This window comes from Lampris incognitus, chromosome 1 (assembly GCF_029633865.1).
Source record: "Lampris incognitus isolate fLamInc1 chromosome 1, fLamInc1.hap2, whole genome shotgun sequence".
Taxonomy (NCBI): Eukaryota; Metazoa; Chordata; class Actinopteri; order Lampriformes; family Lampridae; genus Lampris; species Lampris incognitus.
This window is the reverse complement of record NC_079211.1, coordinates 95,042,683-95,070,111: the sequence shown is the minus strand read 5'-3', so window position 1 is coordinate 95,070,111 and position 27,429 is coordinate 95,042,683. Positions and strand designations below refer to the sequence as shown.

Genomic DNA, 27,429 nt, shown 5'->3' with positions numbered 1-27,429 from the left:
CCAAATTAATCCCCCCAACAAACCACAAGAACAACAACAACAAAGCAAAGATTGAAGTCCTAGCCCCTCACCTCACCTCCCCCCCCACCCCACCTCAACAGCTGGTTTGCAGGAGGACAAGCACCACCCTGATGGAGCGCCACCATCGCCACCTGCTACTCCACATACAGGACAGACAGCCCTCCGAACACCCAAGCACATACCAAAAACAAATAGGTTCCTATGTACATAGATCTTTATCTTCTGATATATATATATTTTTTAACTTAGCAGTGTTGTTTCTTTTATGACCCAACGGCCCACTCGGACCACCTTCCATCCCCCTCCTTCTCTCACCTCCTCCTCCGCTCACCACCTCCTCCTCCCAAATTCACCAATTTCCAGGCAATTCCTCATATGGAGGTGCCCCTGTCAGGGTCATTGCCGTATCCAAAGTTGGGCCCTGGGCCTGTTGGTTGATAGGGAATGGAGGACATTGTCTTAATGGGGCTACGGAAGAAACCACCGTTGGGGGCTCTCTGTCTGAAAGGGCCCACCCCGCCAGTCCGGTGATCCTGGAGCATACCACCTCCCCCGCTTCCGCTACCTCCGAAACCAGAGGCGAATCCGGCGGCAGCTTTGGCAGAGAGGCTGCGGCTGAGGGTCTGGATCTGCTCGGGGATGAAGGTGGTGGTGGTGATGTGGGTGTTACGGAAGTCGCTGATCTGCTCCAGAGCCTGGCGGGCGGCGGGCAGGGCATCCATGTCGAGGGGTGTTAGATCGATGGAAGAGGTGGAGAACTGCTTGTGGGGGCTTTCGTCCTCGGTGCACAAGCTGTTAACCCGCCGGTGTAGGTGCTCCAGGTCGATCTCCTTATCGTCCTAGAGCCAGGGAGGGGCAAGGAGGAAGAGGGGGAGGAAGGGGTGGTCGTAGTAAAGGGAGAGACGCGAGGGGTTGGGGTGGGGTCAGGGGCGATGATTGGAGGGATGGGTTTGGGGAGAGAGGGGACGGTGGTGGGAACAATGGAGAAAAATGAACAGGGAAGGAGAAGGGAGTGGAATGGAGGAGGGAAGGAAGGCGACCAGGGGAGAGAGGTGGCAGGAGGAGGGAGGGAGAAGGGGAGAGAATAGGAGAAACAGCGAGTGAAGTCGATGGAAGGATGGAGGGGGAGGAGGAGAGGAGTAGCGTGGACAACATTTTTGAGGAAGGAGAGGGAAAGGAGGAGGGCAAGAGTAAGGGATATGCAATTCAGGAAGAATTGGAGTGAGGAATTAAAGAAGGGAAAAGAAAAGGAGTGACGGTTGTTCAGACAGTGCAGGGATGAGGGATGGGCAAGAACGACGATGGAGAGCAGAAGTACAGAAGAAGAATATGCAGAGAATAGAATAAAGGATAAAGAGAAACGGGAATGGGACATGTTTGGAATCAACAATAAGAATGTCATCCATCCAGTCCATATACACGGAGGATAAAAGCAAAGGAGAAGAGGGTTAGATGGCACAAAAGAAGAGAGGATGAAGATGAGCAATATATATATATATATGTATATATATATATGTATATATATATATATATACGTATATATATATCAAACAATACACAGGCAGGGGGAGAAGGGAGAGATGCAAGATGATGCGATTGCAACCATGAAGTGAGAGTTGGAGAAGGAGGCGGAGAGAGAAAGCGATGAACGGGTGAAATGATGGCGATCACACGGAAGTGGGTGTGATCGAAATCAGGCCAGCGGGAGAGAAGAGGGGAGATAAGGAGGGAAGGATAGAGAAGCACACTCTGAGCTGCTGTCAGAATATCGAGGGAAGAAACACGCATACGCACACGTGCACACGCACGCACACACACACACACACACTTGCACAAGGTCTACTATAAGGGAGTGCAGCTCATCTGGAATACACACAGACAGACACTGCCACCCTGCGGTGTGCTTTGTGATTCCAGTGTGTTTGATCTGCTGACAGGCAAGCGTTACCATTCATTGTCTATTACTCTACACATGCAATGTACACAATAAAAAGCCACAGGGGGGTGGTTTTTGCTGCAACAAATTGAATTAGAAATTCAAACGATCACTTGCAATTTACTCAGCGCGTACTTTTAACACCTCCTCTTTGCCCCCGTGAGCAACCGTATTAGCCGCCACGCCGGAAAAGCCACCTTGAGATTTACGTCTCTTTTTCGAGTGAACTTTCCCAAGGCCGAGGCAAAGATACCGCGCCTTAATTGCCACGGCTCCACGCTTAAGTTTCTTAAACAGAAGACAGGCTGATACTTACAAAAGTCAATTTCACACATCCATTGGTTTGTACTTAAGTAGTTACAGGTGTATGCTTTAACTTAAGCTCTAACTTAACTTATACTTGGAACAGAAACTTATGTTGCTAGGCAGAAAAATGTTACTACGTTCACATATGGATTGCTTATCGACAAACTTTTAAGGATGGTAACACTCAAGTGGGAGGTGTCTCATGCTTGTGCTTAATAGGGGAGGGTGGGCGGAGGTGGAGGTCGTCTACTGATGAATGACGTGTGTGGGGCGGGTACCTAGAGGGGAGAGGATAAAGTGGAGTGTGCGTGGGGGTAACTGGGTGCTTCGGGGGATTGCCTACACCTGTGAGGGGCAACAGTTTGGCTTGGATTGCTAAGGGAGGAGTGGCGTTAGGGGGGCTGTGAGGACAGCTTTTCTAATGAGTCCGGGGTCGGGTGCTTCACAGATGCACGGTGCTCAGCTAACCCTGCTTAGTGTTTTCCGTTCGGGTGTTTTTTTGCATTAAGGCTTGAGGAGAAAGGCGCCGCTTTTGTGTTACAGACAGAGCTGAGAGTCGGACAAGACGGCGTTGCAGTCCAAGGGAGGTTGTGGAGATGTTTTTTTTTTCGGGGTGGAGACAAGACGGAGGAGGTCAAATCATTAGGGGGTACAGACAGATCTACTGACCGTGTCCTTTGAGTCTGAGAAAGTTGGAGAGGGCTCTGGCCCCCTCATATTTAGTTCATGGATGGTGGGGACAACCAGTGGTGCCCCCTGGTTATTATCTAAAGAAATGACAACAGGGGGAGGAGGGCGAGGAGTGGGAGGGAGGGCTGCTGTTGTTTGTGATGAAACTACAGTACATACACTGTGTTGGGAGGAGAAGGAAGTGGACACAGGGATATGGCTAGGAGGAGAGGAGGTATGAGAAGGAAATGAGGGGTAAAAGAGAAGAGTGAATCACAAAAGGTCAGTGTGCTGGTGGTGAGCGATGCCTCGTGGGTATCTGAGAGGAGAGGGAAGGAAGCGGGGGGGGGGGGATGATTTTGAGGGAAAAGTGGGGAAGGGGCCCTGACTTGTATTTGTATATTACCAAGGAAGGCAGAGTGCACTGCAGAATGCTTGGATGATCACTTCTGAGAGGCAAGAAACAACGACATACTGTTCTCAGATGATCGAAATCTCAACAGGTTTACAGTGAGGCAAAACACATTAACCTGAACACACACCCCATAACTCGTATTTACTATACGGTGTGTCAGTCTACTTTTAAAACGATCAAATCCACCTTATTTGTTCTAAAAATATTTGGACTTCATCTAAACACAGTTTCGTTGACACGTCTCGTTTTATGTATAAACTTGATTCTGCACTTTATTTCAGACATTTACCCACGCATGCAACTCTAAAGAGCATGCAGTCCCGAGAGGACCACAGAAGACAGGCTCAGAGGCTGCACTCCTCATGCATGCTCTACATGCATCCAAGAGTCACTGCCCCCTCTACTGGTAGAAGGCATCATTACACATAGGCCCGACTGAGCGTACCAGGCACCCAAAACTTTCAAAACAGGTATTTTTACCCTTCAACCTAACTGCACTTCCGACACCAAAGATTACACTCTACGTTTGATTGCTGCACTGATTTTCATCTGTGCGCTTATTGTATCATTATAAATACACTAGATTATTTCGTTTGCAAGCATCTAACGATCGTCACTCAACAGCCAGTGGTCACACGGCTGATTTGTTTTCATCTCCTATTGTATGTATAACCTTGGGGTGGGAGGAGAGGTGGTGAAGGTGGTCATTCTCATTTTGGGGGTGAGCTCGGAAGGGTTGGTGGGTTCGTAGGAGTGCTGCACAATCAGGGCGCAGGGAAGGTCGCAGCATGCTGGGGGCTGGTAATGGGTGGCAGTGGGGGCAGTGGTGTTGGCGGTGCGAGGGGTCTGGTTCTGGGCCTGCCCCCCGAGGGCGAGTGGATGCTCGTTGGGAGTGTGAGGGCATGGCTCAGCAGCTTGCCTGGCAGATGGGCCATCTGCCTGTTTCTGGTGTGAGTGAATGCGTACATAGGTATATATGTGTGTGTGTGTGTGTGTGTGTGTGTGTGTGTGTGTGTGTGTGTGTGTGTGTTTGTGAGGGAGAGAGAGAGATAAAGAGAGAAAGAATGGGAATGAGAGATAAGAGAGAGATGGAGAGTGGGTAGGTTTATATATTGGGACGATATGTTTGTATGTTCGTGTGTAAGGGATTTTTGTGTGAATATTTAAAAAAACAAGCACAAAATAGAGGGCCGGACAGGCAGACAGACACAGACAGACAGACAGACAGACAGACAGACAGACAGACAGACAGACAGACAGACAGACAGACAAAGAGGAGGAACGAGAGTCAGACAAGATCAGGCGGATGAAAGGATGGGAGGGTGGAGGAGAGAGAATTTGATTAAAGAGACAGACGGGTGGGGGGTGAGTGAGAAAAAAAGACACGGCAGTCAGTCAGCACACATATATTTAAGCAGGTTGTCCTGTGTTGTCGTGTCTTCATACAGACATACACGCACAGTCATTAGATACCTGAAAAGGGGAGATGTTTAAATGGCATTGTCTATTTGCTCTCTTTCTCTCCCTCTTTCCCTCTCTCCCCCTCGCCCGCTACACCCCTCAACACAGAGTACTTATCTACAAAACAAAGCAAAAAGGCAACATGAACGCTCTGAGCCACAGCGATAGAAAGAAATCACTTCACAGAGTTAGGAAGAGTAGGCTGGCCTTCCCTGTCCAGACCAGACCTGCAACATGGGAAATAAGAGGTCAGTCATTTCATGTGCACCATGGGAGATCAATCTGATATGCAAGGAAGTGCCTGCTCTGCTCATTCTAAAGCTATATGGCAAAATAAAAATCACACATGGTCAAAACCAGAGATGTTACCATTATGGAAGAGTTCCGTCAACAACAGGAGATTTACCTGGCCATTTTTTTTATATATGTATATTTTGGACTCATAACTGGCAAGGCAACATTACAGGAATTTGCAGATTTTGTTAAGATTGCCAGATGCAAAATACTCCAATGACAGAGCTCTTTCACACAAAGCATTGGTAAAACATTTACAGGCCAGGAGAGTAAAGACACACAGCAGTCCTGTTGCACAGTGTTTCCCTTTCATGGAGGAAGTGGGCCTCCGACACTCACCAGGAAAGAGCTAATCACTGGGGAAAAAAAACAGTAAATAAAAAAAAATACAAATTAAGATCAGCTATCAAATTTGAGAAGTGCCCCCAAACAATTTGTAAGAGTTCTACATACAGTGCATCCGGAAAGTATTCACACCCCTCCACTTTCCCCACATTTTGTTATGTTACAGCCTTATTCCAAAATGGATTAAATTCCTTTTTTCCCCTCATCAATCTACACACAATACCCCATAATGACAAAGTGAAAAAGTTTTTGTAGAAATTTTCGCAAATTTATTCAAAATTAAAAACTGAAATATTGCATGCACATAGGTATTCACACCCTTTGCTGTGACACTCAAAATTGAGCTCAGGTTCATCCTGTTTCCACCGAACATCCTTGAGATGTTTCTACATCTTGATTGGAGTCCACCTGTAGTAAATTCAATTGATCGGACATGATTTGGAAAGGCACACACCTGTCTATATAAGGTCCCACTGTTGACAGTGCATGTCAGAGCAGAAACCAAGCCATGAAGTCAAAGGAATTGTCTGTGGACCTCCGAGACAGGATTGTACCGAGGCACAGATCTGGGGAAGGGTACAAAAAAATGTCTACAGCTTTGAAGGTCTTGAAGAGCACAGTGGTCTCCATCATTCGTAAATGGAAGAAGTTTGGATCCACCAGGACTCTTCCTAGAGCTGGCCGCCTAGCCAAACAGCAATCGGGGGAGAAGGGCCTTGGTCAGGGAGATGACCAAGAACCCGATGGTCACTCTGACAGAGCTCCAGCATTCCTCTGTGGAGATGGGAGAACCTTCCAGAAGGGCAACCATCTCTGCAGCACTCCACCAATCAGGCCTTTATGGTAGAGTGGCCAGACGGAAGCCTCTGCTCAGTAAAAGGCACATGACAGCCCGCTTGGAGTTTGCCAGAAAGCACCTAAAGGACTCTCGGACCATGAGAAACAAGATTCTCTGGTCTGATGAAACCAAGATTGAACTCTTTGGCCTGAATGCCAAACGTCATGTCTGGAGGAAAGCAGGCACCTCTCATCACCTTGCTAATACCATCCCTACAGTGAAGCATGGTGGTGGCAGCATCATGCTGTGGGGATGTTTTTCAGCGGCAGGAACTGGGAGACTAGTCAGGATCGAGGGAAAGATGAATGGAGCAAAGTACAGAGAGATCCTTGATGAAAACCTGCTCCAGAGTGCTCAGGACCTCAGACTGGGGTGAAGGTTTACCTTTCAACACAACAACGACCCTAAGCACACAGCCAAGACAACGAAGGAGGGGCTTCAGGACAAGTCTGTGAATGTCCTTGAGTGGCCCAGCCAGAGCCCAGACTTGAACCCCACTGAACATCTCTGGAAAGACCTGAAAACAGCTGTGCAGCGACGCTCCCCATCTAACCTTACAGAGCTCGAGAGGATCTGCAGAGAAGAATGGGAGAAATACCCCAAATATAGGTGTGCCAAGCTTGTAGCTTCATACCCAAGAAGACTTGAGGCTGTAATCGCTGCTAAGGGTGCCTCAACCAAGTACTGAGCAAAGGGTGCGAATACTTATGTACATGCAATATTTCAGTTTTTTATTTTTAATAAATTTGCAAAAATTTCTACAAAACCTTTTTCGCGTTGTCATTATGGGGTATTGTGTGTAGATTGATGAGAAAAAAAAGGAATTTAATCCATTTTGGAATAAGGCTGTAACATAACAAAATGTGGGGAAAGTGAAGGGGTGTGAGAATACTTTCCGGATCCACTGTATCTGTTGATACAAACTGGAAACCGAAACACGACATACTCGAGCACCAGTACACAAGCCCAGCAACTGACTGGTTAAACTGAGAGGGAAGACCGAGTCTCCTCCAGCTGTGGAGAATAGCTGTCACTATGTGACACCTAATGATAATATTTAGGATGTGAAAACACACACACAACTGTCTAAAGTTATTCTTACTGTCAAATGTTCAGTATTAAAAACAACCCCAAGGCAGGAATTATTTGAGGGGGTGTGTGGTAAATGTCACTGATCGCCACCACAAAACAACAGATGTCTCCGCGGGGAGCCGCGAGAGGGAGATTACCTCAACTCTGCTGAAGCGTACAAGTGTGAGCTCAGTGGATAGAAAAGCAAGCTTATTTATATCATAATAAATTCACAACAAACAACACAGAACTGCAACACAGACACTGACAGCCAGCCCACAGTGAACGCTGTTAACACAGAAGCATTGAGATGCACAGTATGCATGTTAAATATGCACAGAAACGCACAGTATGCATGTTAAATATGCACAGTATGCATGTTAAATATGCACAGAAACGCACAGTATGACTGCACATGTATTGAGCATGTGTAAGAAAGATAGAGACACAAACACAGTTTAACAGTAACATATAGAGTTAACGGGGCTAGATGTACCCAGGAGTGAGCGAGTGTGTGTGTGTGGCAATATTATTTTATGATTGAATGTAGTCACGCCAGTATTTCTAATTTCTGTTTTGGGTGAATTACATTAGTCTACATTTTTGCATGTGCAATGAGCACAAGTCAATCTGATTCTAGATTTTGATCTGAAAGTGACTGAAAAACATGACCCATGTCAACAAAAATAGAATCCGGCCTGATGAATAATAATCAAGCTGAATAAATGTACATCTTACATGAACGGGTTTCACAGCATGGCACGTTTTACACAAAGTTGATGCATTAATTTTGTTGATGCAAGCCGGAAATGACTGCTACGGCTAAATGACTCAAAGAAAAGCAAATACGATGTATGTGCATGCAGGTGCATGTATTTGAGGTTGTTGTGTATGCATTTTTGTGTTTGTGTCCTTAGTGGTTGTGTTGTTTACTATAGGGAACGATAGGCGAGGTGACGGCGTTTCACTTCTACCACACATTTATCACCTGTGGTATAAGATCAGACTTGGTCAAATATCCAAGTTTTAGGCTTTTTTCCACTCTTTTCCAGCTGACGCTGACACTTTGTCATCACAACAGCAAGAAGAAATATGGTGAGAGTACCGATATAAAACGTGGACAGCTTTTTTAAGTTTCTTCTCAGAAACAATAACACGAGTCAGTACAGCAGCACATTTGCTGGAGCTGTTGGTGTTTGAATGTTGTACATAATGACTGTTTGCCGATAGCTTTGGCTTATTTTATTTATTTAGATCCTCCCCCCCTCTCCCAGATTGTATCTGGCCAATTACCCCACTCTTCTGAGCCGTCCCGGTCACTGCTCCACCCCCTCTGCCGAGCCGGGGAGGGCTGCAGACTACCACATGCCTCCTCCGATACATGTGGAGTCACCAGCCACTTCCTTTCACCTGACAGTGAGGAGTTTCACCAGGAGGACATAGTGCGTGGAAGGATCACGCTATTCCCCCCAGTTCCCCTTCCTCCCCGAACAGGCACCCCGACCGACCAGAGGAGGCGCTAGTGCAGCAACCAGGACACATACTCGCATCTAGACTCACAAGTCAGTCTCTAAACGCTTCACTCAACTAGATTGGTAGGCGGAGATCTCCGATTGTCTGGTATCGTGAGACTAACTCACATCTGGCTCCCCCCCCTGCAGACACGGCCAGCTGTGTCTGTAGGGACGCCCGAGCAAGCCGGAAATAACATGGGGATTCGAACCACTGATCCCCATGTTGGTAGGCAACGGAATAGACCACTATGCTACGCGGATGCCCCAGTTTTGGCTTACTGTGTTTAATTGGACACACAGTGTTGTGTGAAACACCTTTTACACATTGTCAGCCCAAAAAGCAGTTTAAGCCATGCTTTTTGCACAAAAAAGGGCAGCAAAGTGAACATGACCTTATTCAGCATACCTGTAATTCAAGAAGCCTTTCCACCAAACATCAATAATTTCAATATAAAGTGGTCACACTAGTCTGGGGCATTAAAGAAAATTACACCAGATCACAGGTGGTGTAAACAGAATAGAAACTGTGATCAAACATGAATAATTTATTTAAAATGTCATATAGACCACGCTATACCATGCTATATAGACCATGCTATACGGTCCTCAGATGACTAATAGTTCAGAGTAACACATTGCATCCTGCACAGCAACATTTATTGTGGGTTGTTGGATGTCTGCTTCATTTGTGATACGACATAATGTGCAATCTATAACTTACAAATAATAATAATAACACAGAGCAGATTTATGAATCACGGAATGGGGAGCTGAAGGCCCCTTCACGGAAACCCACAGAGCACATCTAGAGGACCTAATTATATACATTTCAAAGTAACGGTGAGGTCCAAAACGTTGTCAGGATAACTTTATGGGGTTGGATAGCATTGGACATACTGGGCATCTTCGGCTGGCAACAACTCGGCACACATTTTTTTAAAAATGTGGGGCTTTCGTTTTCCCCTGTGAATAACATGGAATATGTCCAATTTACCCAATTAGCTGCACTGAAGCTAACTTAGATAATTACTTTCCAACAGTTCAGTGACTATAACTGAGGACACGGAGCAACTGGCCCATGTCGACCTCTGTGCGGACTTACGGTCACGTCGATTGCACTTAGCTGCATATTCATTGTCCTGTTTGATAGCATTTTGCACGGGCAGTGATTTTAAACAATTACAAATATGACCAGTGGCTCTATAACTGTTCTTCTTTGTGCAGGTGAAAGTGTGTGTGTGTGTGTGTGTGTGTGTGTGTGTGTGTGTGTGTGTGTGTGTGTGTGTGTGTGTGTGTGTGTGTGTGTGTGTGTGTGTAACAAAGTAAAGAAAATGACCACTTATTTCATTATTCATCCTGAGCCGGGCTTAAATGGCCTATTTAAATACTGACATGTAACAATATTAGATTGCTATGGCTTCAGTGAGAGGGGCCACCTAACTTGCTGCAGTGACAGTATTATAGCAGCGCTGTTAAAAATAAATGAGCAAAAGTACCGCTCTTTAACTGCCGCATTAAAAAAATTTTTTTTTGTTTTTTTTAACTGCAGTGGGGATGCAGCCAATGGGATTCTAGTCAGTGTGAGCTGATCCAATAAATACCCACAGACTATGACTGTGTGGTATTGGCAGGGTGACGGATGAACATCACGGGTCAGATATCAAAAACAAACACGGCTGAATGAGTCAACTCCATGTACGCCATGGTAGCATTAAAGGAGATTTTCACCACCCGTTTGCTCTTAACATCGCTATTATTGATTTCTCCAACAAGTGTTATGCTCTTCACTTGGGTGGACATGTGGTTGTGATGCCTTGTTTTGATAAATATAACCTTTTTGTTCTGTTTTATTTTTGGAGCATTTACGGGTGGATCTCCTCTGGATGTCGTCACTTTGCTGGACGGTTTCACATCCGACGGCTCAACAACTGACCAAACAAAGTTGAAGAGGATTTGTGAAAATGGCGGATGCATGGAGAGCAATGTTGTTAAGCAGGAGTTGCTTAAATGACGTGTTTTTCATTACTGCAAAGCACAGGTTTATATAGACTGATATAAACACCTAAAGGAATAACATTTACATCTTATTTCAACACTAAACGTTCTAATTTTATACGTACACCAAAGTAACAGCAGGAAAAAGCCAGTTACATTTCTATTTAAGCACTACACACATTTAGCAACTACCCAGAAGGCTTAAATGTTAAGTGATTACCATCATGCAATAAGTGGTTTCTTTCGCAGTCCTACTGATGATTTAAGCTAGTGCGGCTGACTGCCTGATGGGCAAAGATAGGCAGAAACCTTGAACAAGATCTAAGAAGAGAATCATTGACCATCACCATTAAACCCTCTTCTGCCTGACCCATTCACCACAAGGACCCACCCCCTGTGCTCAGTCAGCGACTGATGTTCTTACTAGCTAATGAAGATGGCAGGGGGCTGCGCGTGGGGGTCGTGTTTGTACTTGCGCGTGTGTGTACGTGTATGCGAGTGTAATGGTGTATGTAGAGTGCTGGGAGTCGAGCAGCACTGTGCTGAACTTGCTTCCATTGTGGCTGCTCAGTGGCAGACATGCCCATTGGTCTGAATGACAGATTAAAGCCGGTGATTGAGCAGGGGGCCACTTAAACTATATATGTTGTGTGTGTGTGTGTGTGTGTCCAACAGCATTGACGAAGAACTCATTCATGCCTGATCAAAAGCTCTGTTTATTGCTGAAATTAAAGGACAAGGGAAGTCTGCCAGACCGCTGTGTTGTATCAATGACATCCGGGGTGTTGCTATGGGAGAATCTAGGACCCCTGATCAATACACAATTTAGACTTGGGGGATGGAGCTTAAAATATTGTCTCATTGTTACCCCCAATGGGCCGTCATAGTAGCAATATTCGCTCGGCCTGGGACCCAAGATAAGAGGCATAGTTTCTCACTGTGATTTAATTTATTCCCAAAATGACTCCAACGTTTAAACAAACAAGGCCCGAGACACATTACCTCTGTTTCCAGTAGGTTCTTTGTTGGATGAGCATGGTGTGATCGCTGACCATGGTGAGGAAATAGACAATGAACTCAGCGCCAAAGGGATTCTCTACTGAAGTGCCGAAGTTAATAATTCCAAAACCCAGTTTCTGGTATGACTTGGGCGGGGGGGGGGGCATGTTTGTTCGAATAAGAGGGCACTTTTGCAGCATTTATCTACCATAGGGCATCCAACTGAATGCCCCCGTGGTAGATAAATGTTTTATCTACCATAGGGCATCCAATTAGATGCCCCTATGATAGATAAAAGATGATTTAGTGCCCTCTAGGGTGCCCTTCCAGTGGAGAAAACACAATACAGTGTCATATATAGGCTGCCCTACATGCTGGAACATTAGTGGGCCTCCACACACTCCTACATATGAGACTGTGTCCTCATGGGATGCCTCTATAGTTGAAAATGCCAGTTTTTGTTTTTTTTGAGCGGTTTTCTGCACGCCGGTGCCCCACCACATACAACTGGTGTCCTTTTTCCTTTTTTGGCCCCTTCCCCTCAAACAGCCCGAGTATGTATAAAGCTAGTTTTTATTAGTCCTTTGTTGTGTTCCTTGATTTACATCCACATTAATGTGGGTCTTCAGCTACCATTGGCATATTTTAAAATTGTTCTTAGCACGGTTTTAAATCAGCACGGCATCACATATTAAAGAGGTATAACGAGGTCTAACTTGTTCCTACTTGGGGGAGACATGTGAAACTGCTGACTGAAATAGACCCTGAACTTCCTTTGTTCAGTCTGGTGATAATCTCATCTCCATCAAAACCAGACGGGCACAGAAGCTTTAGGTAAACGGGCCCGAAATTTCTCTTAACAAACTCCTTACGGGACAGGAGGAGGAAAACGGAGGCTGAGGAAAAAAAATCATCTGTGTTAATCCGCCGCAGTAAAATCCCTCAGACAATGAGCCACTTCAGAGGGGGAAAGGCAATTGTCTCGAGCTAAAGTAATTTACCTGGCGACAAAAACAATTTCTGCTAAAATGAATCTGTGCCGCTTCATGCCGAATTTGTAGCCAACACATAGATAATCGACTGAAAATCAAAAGTGAAAATATTGTTTTCCACATAATTACATTTCTTTTTGTTTACCAGTGAGGGTTGTGCAAACCGTAATTACCGCGGTGCAACTTCACGGTATTCATCCAAACTAGTCCCACCCTCACTAAATCTGTCAGCGTTTTAACGCCACACACGAGGGGTGACGAGGAGGATAGGAGGGCTTTGATAACTGGAATCAACTGACGGAGGACCCTGCTAATTTTTCATTTGGATAAAACACAGCAGAAGGAGGACGTGAGCAGCGATGCTACGAATGTTGAACATCCGCGTATGACTCGAGCCTGAGAAAGTACCATGCACAAATAGAAATGTGGGGGCAGAAACGCAATTCTCATGTTGCCCTCCAGGAATTTAATTGTGTGTTATTTTGGATATTTTTTTTACCGTGCGGCAAAGTTATTGAGTCACATGATGTTACAGCGGACAATGATCTCAGCATTGTGTGACAAGAGGGTGCGAGGGTAAATTCTGGGGGGGGGGGGGGAAGAAAAAGATTCACATAAAAAAAAATCGTTTCTTTCTCCTACCGATTCAAAATCTACTCCTGTATTTTCACAATGTGTGTCTGCTGTGTGGTGTGTGTCTGTGTGAGAGTCTATAAACGGCCAAACTAAAGCACTTGGGGCCTTGACTCTTTTTGGAGGTTATTGGGGATGATCAGGGGCACCTATAAAAAATAGCAGAACATTAAAATTATGCATAATTAATTATGCATAAATATGCATTTTTCTAAAAATGGCTAAAAACCACTTTTCTCGGCATTTCAGATGATTCTGAGCGTCTTTGATTTTTTCACCTATAACATTTTTTTTTCTGGGACTTAGAAATGTTTTGGCATTATGCAAAATAAATGCATTTTTGCAAAAATGCACTTATGATCCTCATTTTTTTGGAGGTGGTAGGTATTGTTCCAGAGAGGACCAGAAAAATAGCAGAAAATTAAAATAATTATAATAATTATGCATAATTATGCAAAGTATGCATTATCTAAAAATGGCTAAAAACCACTTTTCTCAGCATTTCAGATGATTCTGAGCATTTGGGGGGAGGGAGTTGGAGTGGGGGGGGGTTAGGGGCAGGGGGAAGGTGGTTAGCTGGCAGGATGAAGAGGAGGGAGATTTAGACGGGTGGAGAACCAAGCCGCTACATTGTAGCGGGGTTCTTCTAGTTGATTCATAAATTCCAAAAATCGATTCAAGTTTAATTCTTTCTTGACTTGCTGAGTCCTACAGATGGCACTATGTCGCCACGCCAGGCCGGTTTCCGCCCAGATGTACCTCCTTGGCGTGAGTAGGAAGTGCAGCAGCAGCAGCAGTAGCAGAGCATCCGTGAGCAGTGGAGGAGGAAAACCAAATTCAACCTGCCCCAAATTCAGAGGGCAAGTGTTTGGACACACTTTGGATGTTATAATCTTCAGGGGAAGAAGGCGCTTGATAAGACTCATGCAATATGCAAGCTTTGCAAAGCGAAGGTGACGTATTTTGGGAACACAACAAACATGAGGACTCACACGAGGCACGCTCTCATCCAGAGATGAAACACGTGAAACAACAACCTCCAGTAGCAAACCTTCTGGTCAACCAAGGCACCCTGCACCAGTTTTCTAACCTTCCAGCCAGCTCTGCACGGGCGAAGGAAATAACTCTGCGCCCCTACAGCGTCGTTGGTAATGTAGGATCCACACAATTGAGCCCAGCTATAGCATCCATCCCGGTGGCTTTTTACTGAGAAAGAGGTACCTCTGCTAGGTTAGTGCAGATTGCATTAGACTGCCAGTAAACATGTTTCAAATTATTGCAGTCATCCCAACTGGCATTTATGCTTCATATTATTCAGTGTACTAAACCGGCAAGCTTAAGAAAAATAATTTTCACTCAAGGTTTTACATTTGTTTCATTTTGATTTTTTTTCTTAGACCTACTAAGGTTTCTACTGCAGTCAAATGGGTAACTCATAAAAGTAACTCTAAACAGCAATCTAGAATCACATCTATGCATGCACTGAATCGAGAATGGATTATGAATCGAGACTGAATCGTGAGGTTCCGGAAGACTCCAATGACCTTGCAAATTGAATGAATGAACAAACAAATGAATGAATGAATGAATGAATGAATGAATGAATGAATGCGTGTTTCACAGTACTTTTGCAAATTCAAGCTAGTGCAGCAGTTTGGGGCGCACACTAATGTAAATGCACAGAGTGATGTTAAATACTGTGACTTGTTCTTGTTGTCTTTGTCAAGAGCTGCTGCAGTCCAACAAATATAATCATGATGCTTTTATACCGCTCTCAATATTTGAAGTGTCCTGGAAAAATATGTCACTGATTCCTCTATTGACATTCATGCATCTTCAGTATTTTACTGCAAGTTGTCAATGTTTATCATCTGTCAGTGATAACAGCAATATTAAAAATAGAAAGGGGAAAAAAAAGATATGAGGACTTCTGGAACAGCTAAACTGTGTCTCAGAATACTTAGTGCCTTGCAGAGCCAATAGAGCAAATAATTACTACTGTTTAAAGCCACTGGAAACCCAAATGCACAACAGTCTTCTAACTATGTCATTTTAGGGACTTAGGTACATAAGGGTAAGCATCTAAAAAAATATTAGAAAAGATTTTAAACCCAAATTCGAAATATTGTCTTTTACGTTTTTGTAAACTTTCCTGACATTGGGCTTGGATTGGCCATGGTTATGCGTGACATTTATTATGAAAATTATGCAATTAATTCCATGAACCAACACGTCTCCACGTAGCCTTTCGCCTCCTCATACTCCAGACGGGGCCACAGTGCGAGGAGGCATTAACCCCCCCCCCCGCTGCCTCCCTGAGGGGGGGGGGTTGTCTACCTTCGTCTGGGACGAAGCCCGGAAAGAACCAGGGACCCCCCCCGCCCCCGCCAGCCCTCGGACTGCATGATGACAAACGCCATTAGTAGCGCCACTGGAGCGGGGGGGACCCGCGCGAGCCCGGTCGGAATCGAGATCCAGACTAGAAAAGAGGTTATTTACATGCACACCGCACCGGTTTATCGGGTGAAAAACAAAAGACCTCGGCCCACGTGCGGTGGCAGATGTCAGTCAAAACGAGGGGGCTGTCAATCAAAACGCACTCTGCCATGCCCACACAGTCTGGAGAAATGGTCTAGACACCAAAATGAGCTGTTTTTTTTAAAAAAAAAACTAGGTTTTCTAATAGTTATGAATGTTAATTTTCACTCCAGTTTTTGTGGATGCTTAATGAGACACTCGACTTTGATATCATAGAGGCATTTTTACTATTTCAAGGCAAATTTCCAAAGGCTTTAAAGTTTAGTTTAAACAGAAAACACATCTCAAATCAAAGGGCAATTCAGCATCTCATCACGTTGGCCAGTTTATTCACTCTAACATAGCATATATTCACACACATGGCATCTACCAGCTCAGTGCAAAGGCAGTGAAAGGAGAAGGTTGCAGGATCAAAATGTTGCTCTACAATGGAGCCCTGCACCCACACAGTGTTTCCAACTGGGTTTCAGCTTCCTGTGCCCATGTCCTTTCAAAATGCTTGTGGTATGAGCTTGCAGTTGTAGAGACTTGTATTTTATTTTACATTATTGGACGTTTGTGTGTGTATGAATAGCACCAGAGCTTACAAAAATAGGAAAAACTCTTTTCCTCTGATATTGAATCAAATCTTATGCGAGTAATTACACTGAGCATTGCTTTCATTCATTGTCTATACTCGCTTAATCCAATTCTGTGCAACGGGGGACCAGAGCCTATCCCAGCAGGTACTGGGTGGAGGATAAGGAAACACCTTAGAGAGGTTTCCAGTCCATCGCAGGGGTCACATATTCAGATTCCTGCACTAACCATTTCTCCAACCCTCTGAAGCCTCTCTTACCTCCACTGAGAATTCTCTTCCACCGTTTGCCATCCCCCTACCAACTTCTCCACCATCTCCTCCCCACCACAAGCCAATCACTCCACTCCCCCTCACCACCACCCTACCTCCTTGGAGGGGACTCTGGATCCCTTCCTTCGCGACCACCAGCTTTCCACCATGGCAATAAGGCAGGAGAGCACCACACCGGCCGCCAGCACGCAGAAAACCCCGGCGAAGCTGTGGATGTCCAGGGCACTGCCCCGCTGCCGGGTCTGGACAGAGCTGTACAGGTCGCAGGGGCTGTCCCTCGGCCACCACTTGAGCTTCAGAATGTCCATGTCGCCGTTCTGCTGAAGCTCCAGGATTCTAGGGTGCAGACACAAGTGCGTGTGCACGTGCACACACACACACACACACACACACACACACACACACACACACACACACACACACACACACACAGAGTCAGGTACAAAATGTTAGGCCGTATATTAATTTGTCAAAACAAACTTGCCAAGTTGTGTAGATGTTCAAATTTGATTGCATAGATGTGCAAATGAGCGAGCAATGATAAGCTACAGCTGCCCAGTGCAACAATTCAGATTAACAATCAAGTTAAAAGAGTGGAGATGTTTTTGTTCTGCACACTTATTCTTGATTGGCTCTGGCAATCATCTGAACCGTTAAGCATGCCATTGCTGCCCATTTAAAATATTCAGAGACTGAACATGAGCACAACAAACGGGCACACACACTGCAGTTTTTTACTGTGGTTGCCATGACCACTTGTTGCCACTTGAGTGCACTGTTGCTTAGCTAAAATACCGCCATCCCCTAGCAAAGTATTGGACTGTCAAACTCTTTTATGGCCAACATTAATATGTTTTGCAGCATGGTGCAGAACACCAGCACAATGTCATTATGATATTTAGCTTTAGTCCTATGAATGATGACTTCAGAGAAGATACTGCTACATGTTGATGGGGACCCTCTGTTAGCCCTTAGCTTATTATTTAAATGGGTCGGTCATTCCGGTTTGGAGGGGAGAGGAAGACACGCATTACGCAGACGCGCATATAGAGAGACTTGATGCTCAACAGAGACAATCTGTCTTGATAGAGAGAAGGGCATACACAACAGGAAAGATAAAAAGAGAGAGTGAGGCAGAAAATATATCAGCGCTTATATGCGTGCACGCACACGCACACACACACACACATACACACATGTACGCTCATCTTCATCACACACTAATGCGTGAAGACACACTGAGTCATTTACAATGCATAGTCATAACTATTGCTGCATTACTGAGCAAGCCCACTTCAGAGGCGTTCACACAGTATGTCTGTACACAGAGACAGATGTTCGCACTCATCTCCAGAATTTTCTGGGGGCAAACACCTCTGACAACTCCAACACTACACACTTACATACATGACAATGCCCATTTCTCATCTTCATTTTTCTTCACAGAGAATGCAAAAAACGAGCCAAAAAACAATTAAAAAATGCAAATCAGCCCAAAGACAGTTTACATAATTAATTTAATCTACAATAGCCAGAAAAGCATGTCTCATTTCAATGTAAATCAACTAAAAAGACACGGCACGTCGCTCCATAATCACGTCACTCTCTGTTAGAGAGGCTCTCTTATCACTTTCCGGGGCTCTACAGAGCTGCTGGGCTCGGGAAGGCCGAGACACAGTCTGACTGCTGGCTGTTTTCCAGGAACAGGACAGGACAGGACAGGACAGAAAACAGCATAGAACGCAACAGATTTTATATTTTGGCTCTCCTGAAGCATAATATTGCTATTGAACACAATGGAGGTACTAGCTGAGTGGTAGTGATCGAAACAAAGTAAACCGCCCACACACACACACACACACACACAACCTAGACATCTGCATTGAAAAACACCGGAGCCGTTGATGGCCGATGCCTCGTCATTTTTATTCTCCTGACGGAGCTGTGCATTGAGTTGAGAAACGCCGCCGCGTCCATGTGCCTGAAGGTTTTAAACTGAGCTAGTGCAGAGTCCATCCTATAGTGATCCGTCACCCTGACAACCAACGCGAAAGCCACAGAGGGCTTCAAACGCGTGCACAGACACATGCGCATCCGACCGAGGGTACAGCCCCAGCAGAAGACCGATGCCACTACTTGGTCTAATGAGACACAATCAAAGCAACCCCCCTACCTATCAAGGAAGCCAGGCAATATTTTGTCCAAATATTTTATCATTTGTTTCGTGGAAGTCGGCCAACCTGTGAAGATTTCTGGTCTGAATAGATGGGTTTTTGGCTGTCACAGTGATGAGCATGCTTTATATTTGGGGTTCTTGGCTGTATCTCTGCTTGTCCATTAAATATGCTTAGTCACAACACCATGTCCCACACGCCATTCTGCAACTTTGCACGTTGTTTGCTTTTGCTGTTGTTTCTTTCTCGGTATTAGTGAACATCAAAACTTTGCAGAAAATGCCTAAAAAATGTCTCTCTGGAACAGAGGTGCAGCATGCAATTATTGATGACTTTCGAGTGAAACAAACATCAGCACAGAGGGGCCACCGCCATTTGTCTTCTCATAGCAGAGAGAAGGAATAAAATCTAGAAAAGGACAAGATTTTAGACCACCCCCCCCCCCTCTCTTACTCTGTTTAAGAACCTGGCTCTTTAAAAGCCATCTATCGATCTCATTTTCAGATAGAGTCACTGGTGCAGTGTTCTTTGTGCATAGATACTCCCTAGACTGTCAAACAGGGGAAAAAAGAAGCAGAAACCCCCCCCCCCAACAAACTCAAATACTGACTACTAGCCTTGCTACCGAGCATGATCAACGTTTAAATGAATAAAAGCAACAACAACAAAACAAGTATCAGAAGGAGAATTCCACCACAGGATATCTTAGGAATGTGATTAAGCTGTGTACAACTTTGAGGGAGGACAGAATTGAACCGATTTGAGATTCAGGTCAGGGTCCGGACTCTTTCCCCTCCATTAGAGACCCTGTCTGTCCATGGAGCAGATCGTTTATCATTGTGCTTTCTGTACTAATTGGCCTATCAGAGTTATGCAAGGGCTCCTTCCCCGTGTGCCCTCAGATCAGGTGCTAGCACTGCAGTAGACTCAGAGATGGATACACTTAACAAGCATGGGCTCCCACTTCCCCCAACACACATGCATAAACACACAGTCACACACAAACACCCACAGTGACACACACACACACACACACGAAAAAATCCATAAGCATCTTTCTCTCTCAGCCTTAGCCAACTTCCAGGTGAACTACAGATAAACCTCGAGAGGAAGAAGTTAAAAGAGGGGATAAGCTGCTGGAATCCGATTTTTAAATACACACTAACATTTACAGATACTTTTCAATTGATCTTTATCCTCCCATAGACAGATAAGAAATATAAGGACACTTGAAGATACCAAACATACTGGTGGGTATGTCTGTACAAACAGCAGCACTTAAACCAACACACACACACACACACACACACACACACACACACACACACACACACACACACACACACACACACACACACACACACACACAGAGTAAGATATTTCAGATACAACACACATTTTTGCAGGGATCAGTGTGCACACTGTGCATGTATATGTGGACATGCATCTGACAAGCTGACATACCATGACAGCCCCTTTCAATATAAATTCAAATGAACAGCAGGTAGCTTCACAGTATGGAGCATAATGTTGGACAGGGGAAAAGGAACGGGTGGTAGTTACGGTGCATTCACCAAAGAAAGCGGTAAATATATTCTTACCTGCTTTGAAGGAAGAAAAGAACTGGACGTACGGCCACCATTAAATGCCACTGTCTATTAATTTTGGGCTGCTCATACAACATTTTTGGTAAAAGAAAGCTTATAGTCAACCAGTTTTCTCTCAGTTGCTTAGCATTGTTTTTCAGAGTTTCGATATGCAAAAAACAATTAACATAATAAACCAAAATGACTTGAAAATAGTCCCTTGAAGACAGTAAATGCTATGCTTACATACAAAATACCACAGAACAATTCTTACATCTATAAAGAAAATGTTACGCTTCCATGCAAACCGCAAAACTTTTAATCACATGCTCAAGTCTGAGAACACAGCCGCCTCCTTTTAGCACAACACTTAAATGCTTATCAACTGACCTGCGCATCACCAAATCAATGCTGTTAGAAGCAACAATTTGCAACTGTTGCGGCTAACAGCATTTTCCAGGTGAGCAGCAACGCAGCATAGCTGGTAACCCCTTCAACACCACGTTTAAGGCCGTTAGGGGGCCAGTATGGTAGTTTGTGACAGTGGCACGCTAATGCGGTTGGTACTGCAGCATGGGGTTGTGGATGCGGTGGGTGGTCAAGGGAGAGGTCGAAGGTCAGGGGGGTTGAAGATTTATTACTGTTAAGAATGAAATTTTAGCTACAGTGGTTGACTGTGTACTAAACTGAGGCCTAAAAGTGGAAGAACCTGGACAGATTGTACAGCCCAACATAAAAAAAGCCAGCTGGGGCCTCTACAATGTGAATTTTTGGATTGCTAATCCATAAGTGAATAATTGATAAAAAAAAAAGGTAATACTGTCATTTCAGTAAGTGCAACACTGATATTGCTGACTGTGTGACATTACAGGAATGTGGTATTAACATCTTTGTTGTAATCTTATATGAACTATACCTCAGGGCTGAAAGGAAACAAACAAGCGGAGGGCATAGCTATCTTCTCACTGATCGAAATGAAAGGAAGATACTGGAAATGATAGTTTGGTAACATGACATTCACCTCAAAAAAACCCCAAACCCCCCCCCCCCAAAAAAAAGTTCTTGCAAACAAGTCAAGTTTATTTATACAGCACATTCAAAACAACCACAGCTGAACCAAAGTGCTGCACAAGTTTAAAATACAATATAAAATAAGTGACACACACACACATATATATAAAAATATATGTAAAGAAGACATAGAATAAAGAATATAAAATGTAAACAATAAAACATAAGAGTAAAAGTATATTTGCACAATAAAATCACGGTGTCCAGCTCAACTGGAATCGAATGTCAGCGAGAAGAGGTAGGTCTTTAACCAAGATTTAAAAGTCTCTCGGGTCTGAGCAGATCTTATGTGTACTGGTAAGGTTGTTCCAGAGATCAGGGGCAGCTACTGCAAAGGCTCTGACGCCCCTATTCTTAAGCCTGGATCTCAGAACATGTAAGAGCATCTGGTTTGCTGACCTGAGTGCTCTGACAAACACCTTCCAAGGGCGCAAACGCAATCACACTGCATTTCAGCAAAAAGAAGAAGAAGAAGAAAAGAAACAACTCTACAACTCTACTAGTTGGTTTTCCAAAGGAATGGGGAGAAGGTGAAGTCCTTGAAATGTAAATATGTTCAGGGGAGTGTAATGCAACTCCGTAGTACTTACAGTACCCGTAGGAAAATGGTGCATAGAAATATCTTTGTTTTGGCATATAGAGCATGTGCACCTTATTTCTACTACCTGAACTCAGTAGAGGAATAGTTTTGGAAGGTGGAAGGTGTGTATGACTGGTGTCCATGCAAATGGGCTGCCTTCCTTCAGGTCATTAGACAACATCCCAGTCCAGCAGTGCCAGCTAAGACAGTCAAAACAGCTTTACGATTGCTACCGTGCAAATGAAAACATCAGATGTGCTGTAGATGAAAGCCTTTGGCCAAATGCGGCACGGAGGCAAAGTGCTGCAGAATCAGTGAATGCATGTATCTTCGTTGATTTCCAGCTTACAAACGTCAGTAATCAAAACGTCTGGCGTCCAGCATTAAAACGCAGGCTTTGAGGGAGATACAGGACACAGAACATAAACTGATGCCATAAAGTACAATTATTCAATGTCTGTCACCTCCTTTTGCTTAGATTCATGTCTGACATTAGTTCTGCTTTTTCGGCTGCTTTTGCATCTTGATGGACTCCAGTGCACTCGTTTTGCCGCATACACTATACAGATAAGTTTGACTTGAATTTTGCAAGCTATTATGTCTCTTTTTGCAAAGAGTTTTGCAAAATTAAAGTGTTGAAATTAAAGGGGAAAGTTAGTCTGGGCAATTTCAAAAACACCCGTCATCGTCGTTCCCCGCGTCTGTGTGGTTTTTGTATGGAGCAGCGGGTCCTTCACCTGGGTTTAGCATTTTTATTGAGACAGCGCAGGGGGGAGACACAGGTGAGAGAGCTCTGGTGCGATTCGATCTCAGGCCAGCAGGGACATTCATGTGGCTCCAGAGGTGGCGGATCTAACCACCTGATTATCCCTGGGCTCGCAGTGCCGCATTTTGATGCAGTTCACCAAAAATTACTCTCTGCAAAATCCCTCTGAAATGTAGTGAAGTGCTTTTATCTATTTTATCTTGCCAAGGCACTTCCACCACAGTGGGGTGGACATCAAGATTTAACGACATGACCTCCAATATTGAGACACTTAATTTCTCTACAGATAGCTGTGTGAAACTCACACAGCATCACTGTTAACATGATGCAAAAAAAAAAAAGGTTCTCTACTTTTTTATTGAGCAGTATCTAATTAATAAAAGGAAGTAAAGTATTTGGGGGTAGTTTACATACAGGATTTAGATTAAGCGAGGAGTACGCCTTAATCGAGAATAGTTAATCAAGACCTAAAATGGGGGCGTCCAGGTAGCGTGGCGGTCTATTCCGTTGCCTACCAACACGAGGATCACCGGTTCAAATCCCCGTGTTACCTCCGGCTTGGTGGGGCGACCCTACAGACACAATTGGCCGTGTCTGCAGGTGGGAAGCTGGATGTGGGTATGTGTCCTGGTCGCTGCACTAGCGCCTCCTCTGGTCGGTCGGGGTGCCTGTTTGGGGGGGGGGGACTGGGGGGAATAGCGTGATCCTCCCATGCACTACGTCCCCCTGGTGAAACTCCTCACTGTCAGGTGAAAAGAAGCGGCTGGCGACGGCACATGTATTGGAGGAGATGTGGTAATCTGCAGCCCTCCCCAGATTGGTAGAGGGGGTGGAGCAGTGACCAGGATGGCTCGGAGGAGTGGGGTAATTGGCCAAGTACAATTAGGGAGAGAGAAAAAAAAAGGGGGGTGTACATAAAAAAAACCTAAAAAGGGGATCAGACTAAATCTTGGACTATTTCATAAAGGCTTTATCCCTTTCTGGGAAACGTCTTGATGCATGCTCAGTAACCCCGGTAAGGAAATCCCAGGAAGGTGAATCAGTTCTTCTGGACACAACGTTTAGCAGGAGAAACGTTTCATCACTCATCTAACGAAGATGAGTGATGGAGAAGATGAGTGATGAAGATGACAAAGTCACTTGGATGAGCGATGAAACATTTCTCCCACTAAACTTTGCGTCCAGATGAAGTGATTCAACTTTCTGGCGTGCCCTTGATACGTTTGAATGAATTATGGTCAAAGCTCAGCTTTGACGATGAAGATTCACACCTTGAGGTGCACATTTTCTCAGAACTCCTGCAATACTTTTATTGTATTCAGAATGGACTTGATGCACAGAACCCCTTCTTATTTCCCATCAGGCACTGTTGGCTTCTTTAAAGGTGCTATGTGTGATATAACCAGTGACTACCAGCAGGGGTGGCTGGCCGAGTCGGTTTTGTGGCTGTGCGATGGCCCAGTTGCTAAAAGACCCAGCACCAACTCACATTACTCAGCAAACAATGCAGCAGTTGCAGCAAACTATGTCTACTAAAGGCCCACACACACTTTATGATCGTCGCACACCTAGTGTATGTCACACTGTGCGACAGGCGAAAAAGTAAAATCTCGATACAACCCCTCTGTCACACCGTACGAGGAGCTGCGGTGAGACTACAGTCACACTGTACGAATAGCATCGGCCGACCGCAAGCCAACCATGACCGCCGCAAAAAGGCAAACACTGTCCAACGGACATTAAAAAATGGGCTTGTGGGGAAAAACCACGCTGAAGAAATTATGCACAGCAATTTTTTTTTTTGCTTCAAGAGAACCCCCCCCACCACCCCACCCCACCCCACCCATAAAAGAGGTGGGTTGGCAATTCTCCAAAGCGAGCTTGAAGTATAGTAAAGTCGCCAGACACTTTTTATTCATCTGTCTGCAACACAGCTATCTTAGACTAACAGATGGCTTTCATTGATTCCTTGACAGTAGTGCGTGCACGCACACGCATACACATGCACACACACACACAGAGAGGGAGTACTGAGCAGCGTGATACTTTTATCAGAAGTAATCATAGGATATTCTGTTAATCATAATCGCTGGGATGTTGTCAGGATGGCGTCATAGCAGTCGTTTTTAATCGTCCTATCCCTGCCACATTACACACATGACTTTTCATACACTGCTGGAACTTCGTCACATGGATCGGTACTCTGTCAGCCGTCCTTTAACCTCGTCACACCGAACGACCCAAGACACCTGACCATTGTTCACACAAATGATTTACCCACGTCAGGGCCATTTTGTCCGGGTTCAAAATTGGCAGACATCAGCAAATGTGCTGCGTATGTGTTATCTTTCTAACTGAATTTGTTTGTCTGAATGATAGATGATTCAGGTACAATTACACACAGTACCTTTAAGATGTTTTACAAATCATTTCGAATCACTGCACAGTTGGCTGGAGTACAAATTAATCGCTAAATTAAGCATTTAACGTAGTAGTAGCTATATTCCCCCCCCCTCCCTCTTTTTCTCCCCAACTGTACCCGGCCAATTACCCCTCTCATCCGAGCCGTCCCGGTTGCTGCTCCACCCCCTCTGCCGAACCGGGGAGGGCTGCAGACTACCACAGGCCTCCTCTGATACATGTGGAGTCGCCAGCCACTTTTTTTCCACCTGACAGTGAGGAGTTTCACCAGGGGGATGTAGCACGTGGGCGGATCATGCTATTCCCCCCAATTCCCTTGCCCCCCAACAGGTGCCCCAGCCGGCCAGAGGAGGCGCTAGTGCAGCGACCAGAATACATATCTACATCCAACTTCCCTCCTGCAGACACGGCCAATTGTGTGTAGGGACACCCGACCAAGCCAGCGGTAACACGGAGATTGGCGGTTCGAATAGACTGCCCCGCCATCGGGACGCCCTGCAGTAGCTATATTTCAAATGACTTCTGCGTATGTACGGTGCAAGTATTAGTCTCAAATTCCTCTGTAAAATACACAAAACATGGGGTTTTTTCTTTATTAATATAAATCGAATGTTTTGTCAAATGCATGTAATTGGTGTGCACTACTACAAAGTAGCAGTGCACACTAATTACACGCTATCGCTGCAACTGCTAATTTGTAGTCACGCAATAGCGCAAGCTGTGTGTGCGCTACCAGCTGTGAAACATTGCTATGTGATCTTTAAGTCTTTAAGGCTGGTATTGACCTTGGAATGCGACGCGGCTGGTGTGCATGTAGATGCTCGTGCATATGTTGTCAATCTGTGTTGTATGTGTGTAAGTGCATTTGCGCTTTTTTGTGCGTCGGGGGAATATATGCCTGTGTACAGCATTGCCTGTGGTCACGCATGCTTGAATATGTGCATTATCTGCAAGCATGTGAGCTTGCATGTGTGTGTGTGTGTGTGTGTGTGTGAAAGAGAGAAAGAGAGAGAGAGAGAGAGAGAGAGAGAGAGAGAGAGAGAGAGAGAGAGAGAGAGAGAGAGAGAGAGAAGGGGGGATGAGGGAGAGACTGAGGCAAACAGCTGGTGTGTTGTGAGACATATTGACACTGTGTGTGTGTAATGAGTTATCACCTTGGTGTTTTAAGATCACTGACTTTGACTGGGGAGATGTATAATGACTTTAACACTCCCACTGGCTGTTAAGGGAAATAAGCAAGGTTTGGGGGGCCGGGGTCTTGTTTTTTGTGTGTGCGTGTGTGGGCGTGTGTGTATGTGTGCGCTCTGTCTCTGCCTCCCAGCTCTCTTCGCAATGGCCATTACTGTGCGGACTAGCTGTTTCCATGGTAACTCCGTGGCAGCAGCCTTGATGGTGGAATGATCACACATTATTAGTTGACTCAAGCCGAAAAGGATAATAATAAGGGGAAGAAAAAAGTAAGAATTTGATCATGTGAAAACCAGGAGCAAGAGGCAAGACAGGAAGGAAGAAAAGGGGCTGAAAAGGGAGCATGGCGGAAGGATTGGAATCGGATCAGGTGATAAAACACATCTGAGGTAAAAAGTGATTTGGGGAGCACATTGTGGAGGACAGGCACGTACACAGAGACAATGAAAAAGAAATTGAGAGAGAGAGCGAGAAAAAACGAGAGAGAGCGCGACAGAGAGAGAGAGAGAGAGAGAGAGAGAGAGAGAGAGAGAGAGAGAGAGAGAGAGAGAGAGAGAGAGAGAGAGAGAGAATCAAGTCAAGTCAATTTGATCTGTTTAGCCCTAAATTCAAGCTGTAGTCTAAGAGGATATTACATTCGCACAGTGAAAAACAGGTAGATAAAGTAGACGAAAATGGAAAACACCCTCTACCTTTAGACCCTCAATAAGAACAATCTCCGCAGGAGAATCCTTTTCAGATGAGGGGGCAAACAAAAAAAAAAAAG

At 44.9% G+C, this 27,429-nt stretch overlaps 1 protein-coding gene across 1 annotated transcript in view; it reads right to left on the bottom strand.

Annotated features, from left to right (window-relative positions):
• Nucleotides 1–342: 342 nt before the first annotated feature.
• grid2 (glutamate receptor, ionotropic, delta 2) overlaps nt 343–27,429 on the bottom strand; it is a 1,051,241-nt gene continuing 1,024,154 nt past the window's right edge. The window contains exons 15-16 of the mRNA XM_056283554.1: nt 16,973–17,213; nt 343–860 (exon numbers count right to left, since the gene is read on the bottom strand). Coding sequence (XP_056139529.1) covers nt 393–860; nt 16,973–17,213 — 709 coding nt within the window. The 3' untranslated portion in view covers nt 343–392. The remainder of the gene's footprint in view (nt 861–16,972; nt 17,214–27,429) is intronic.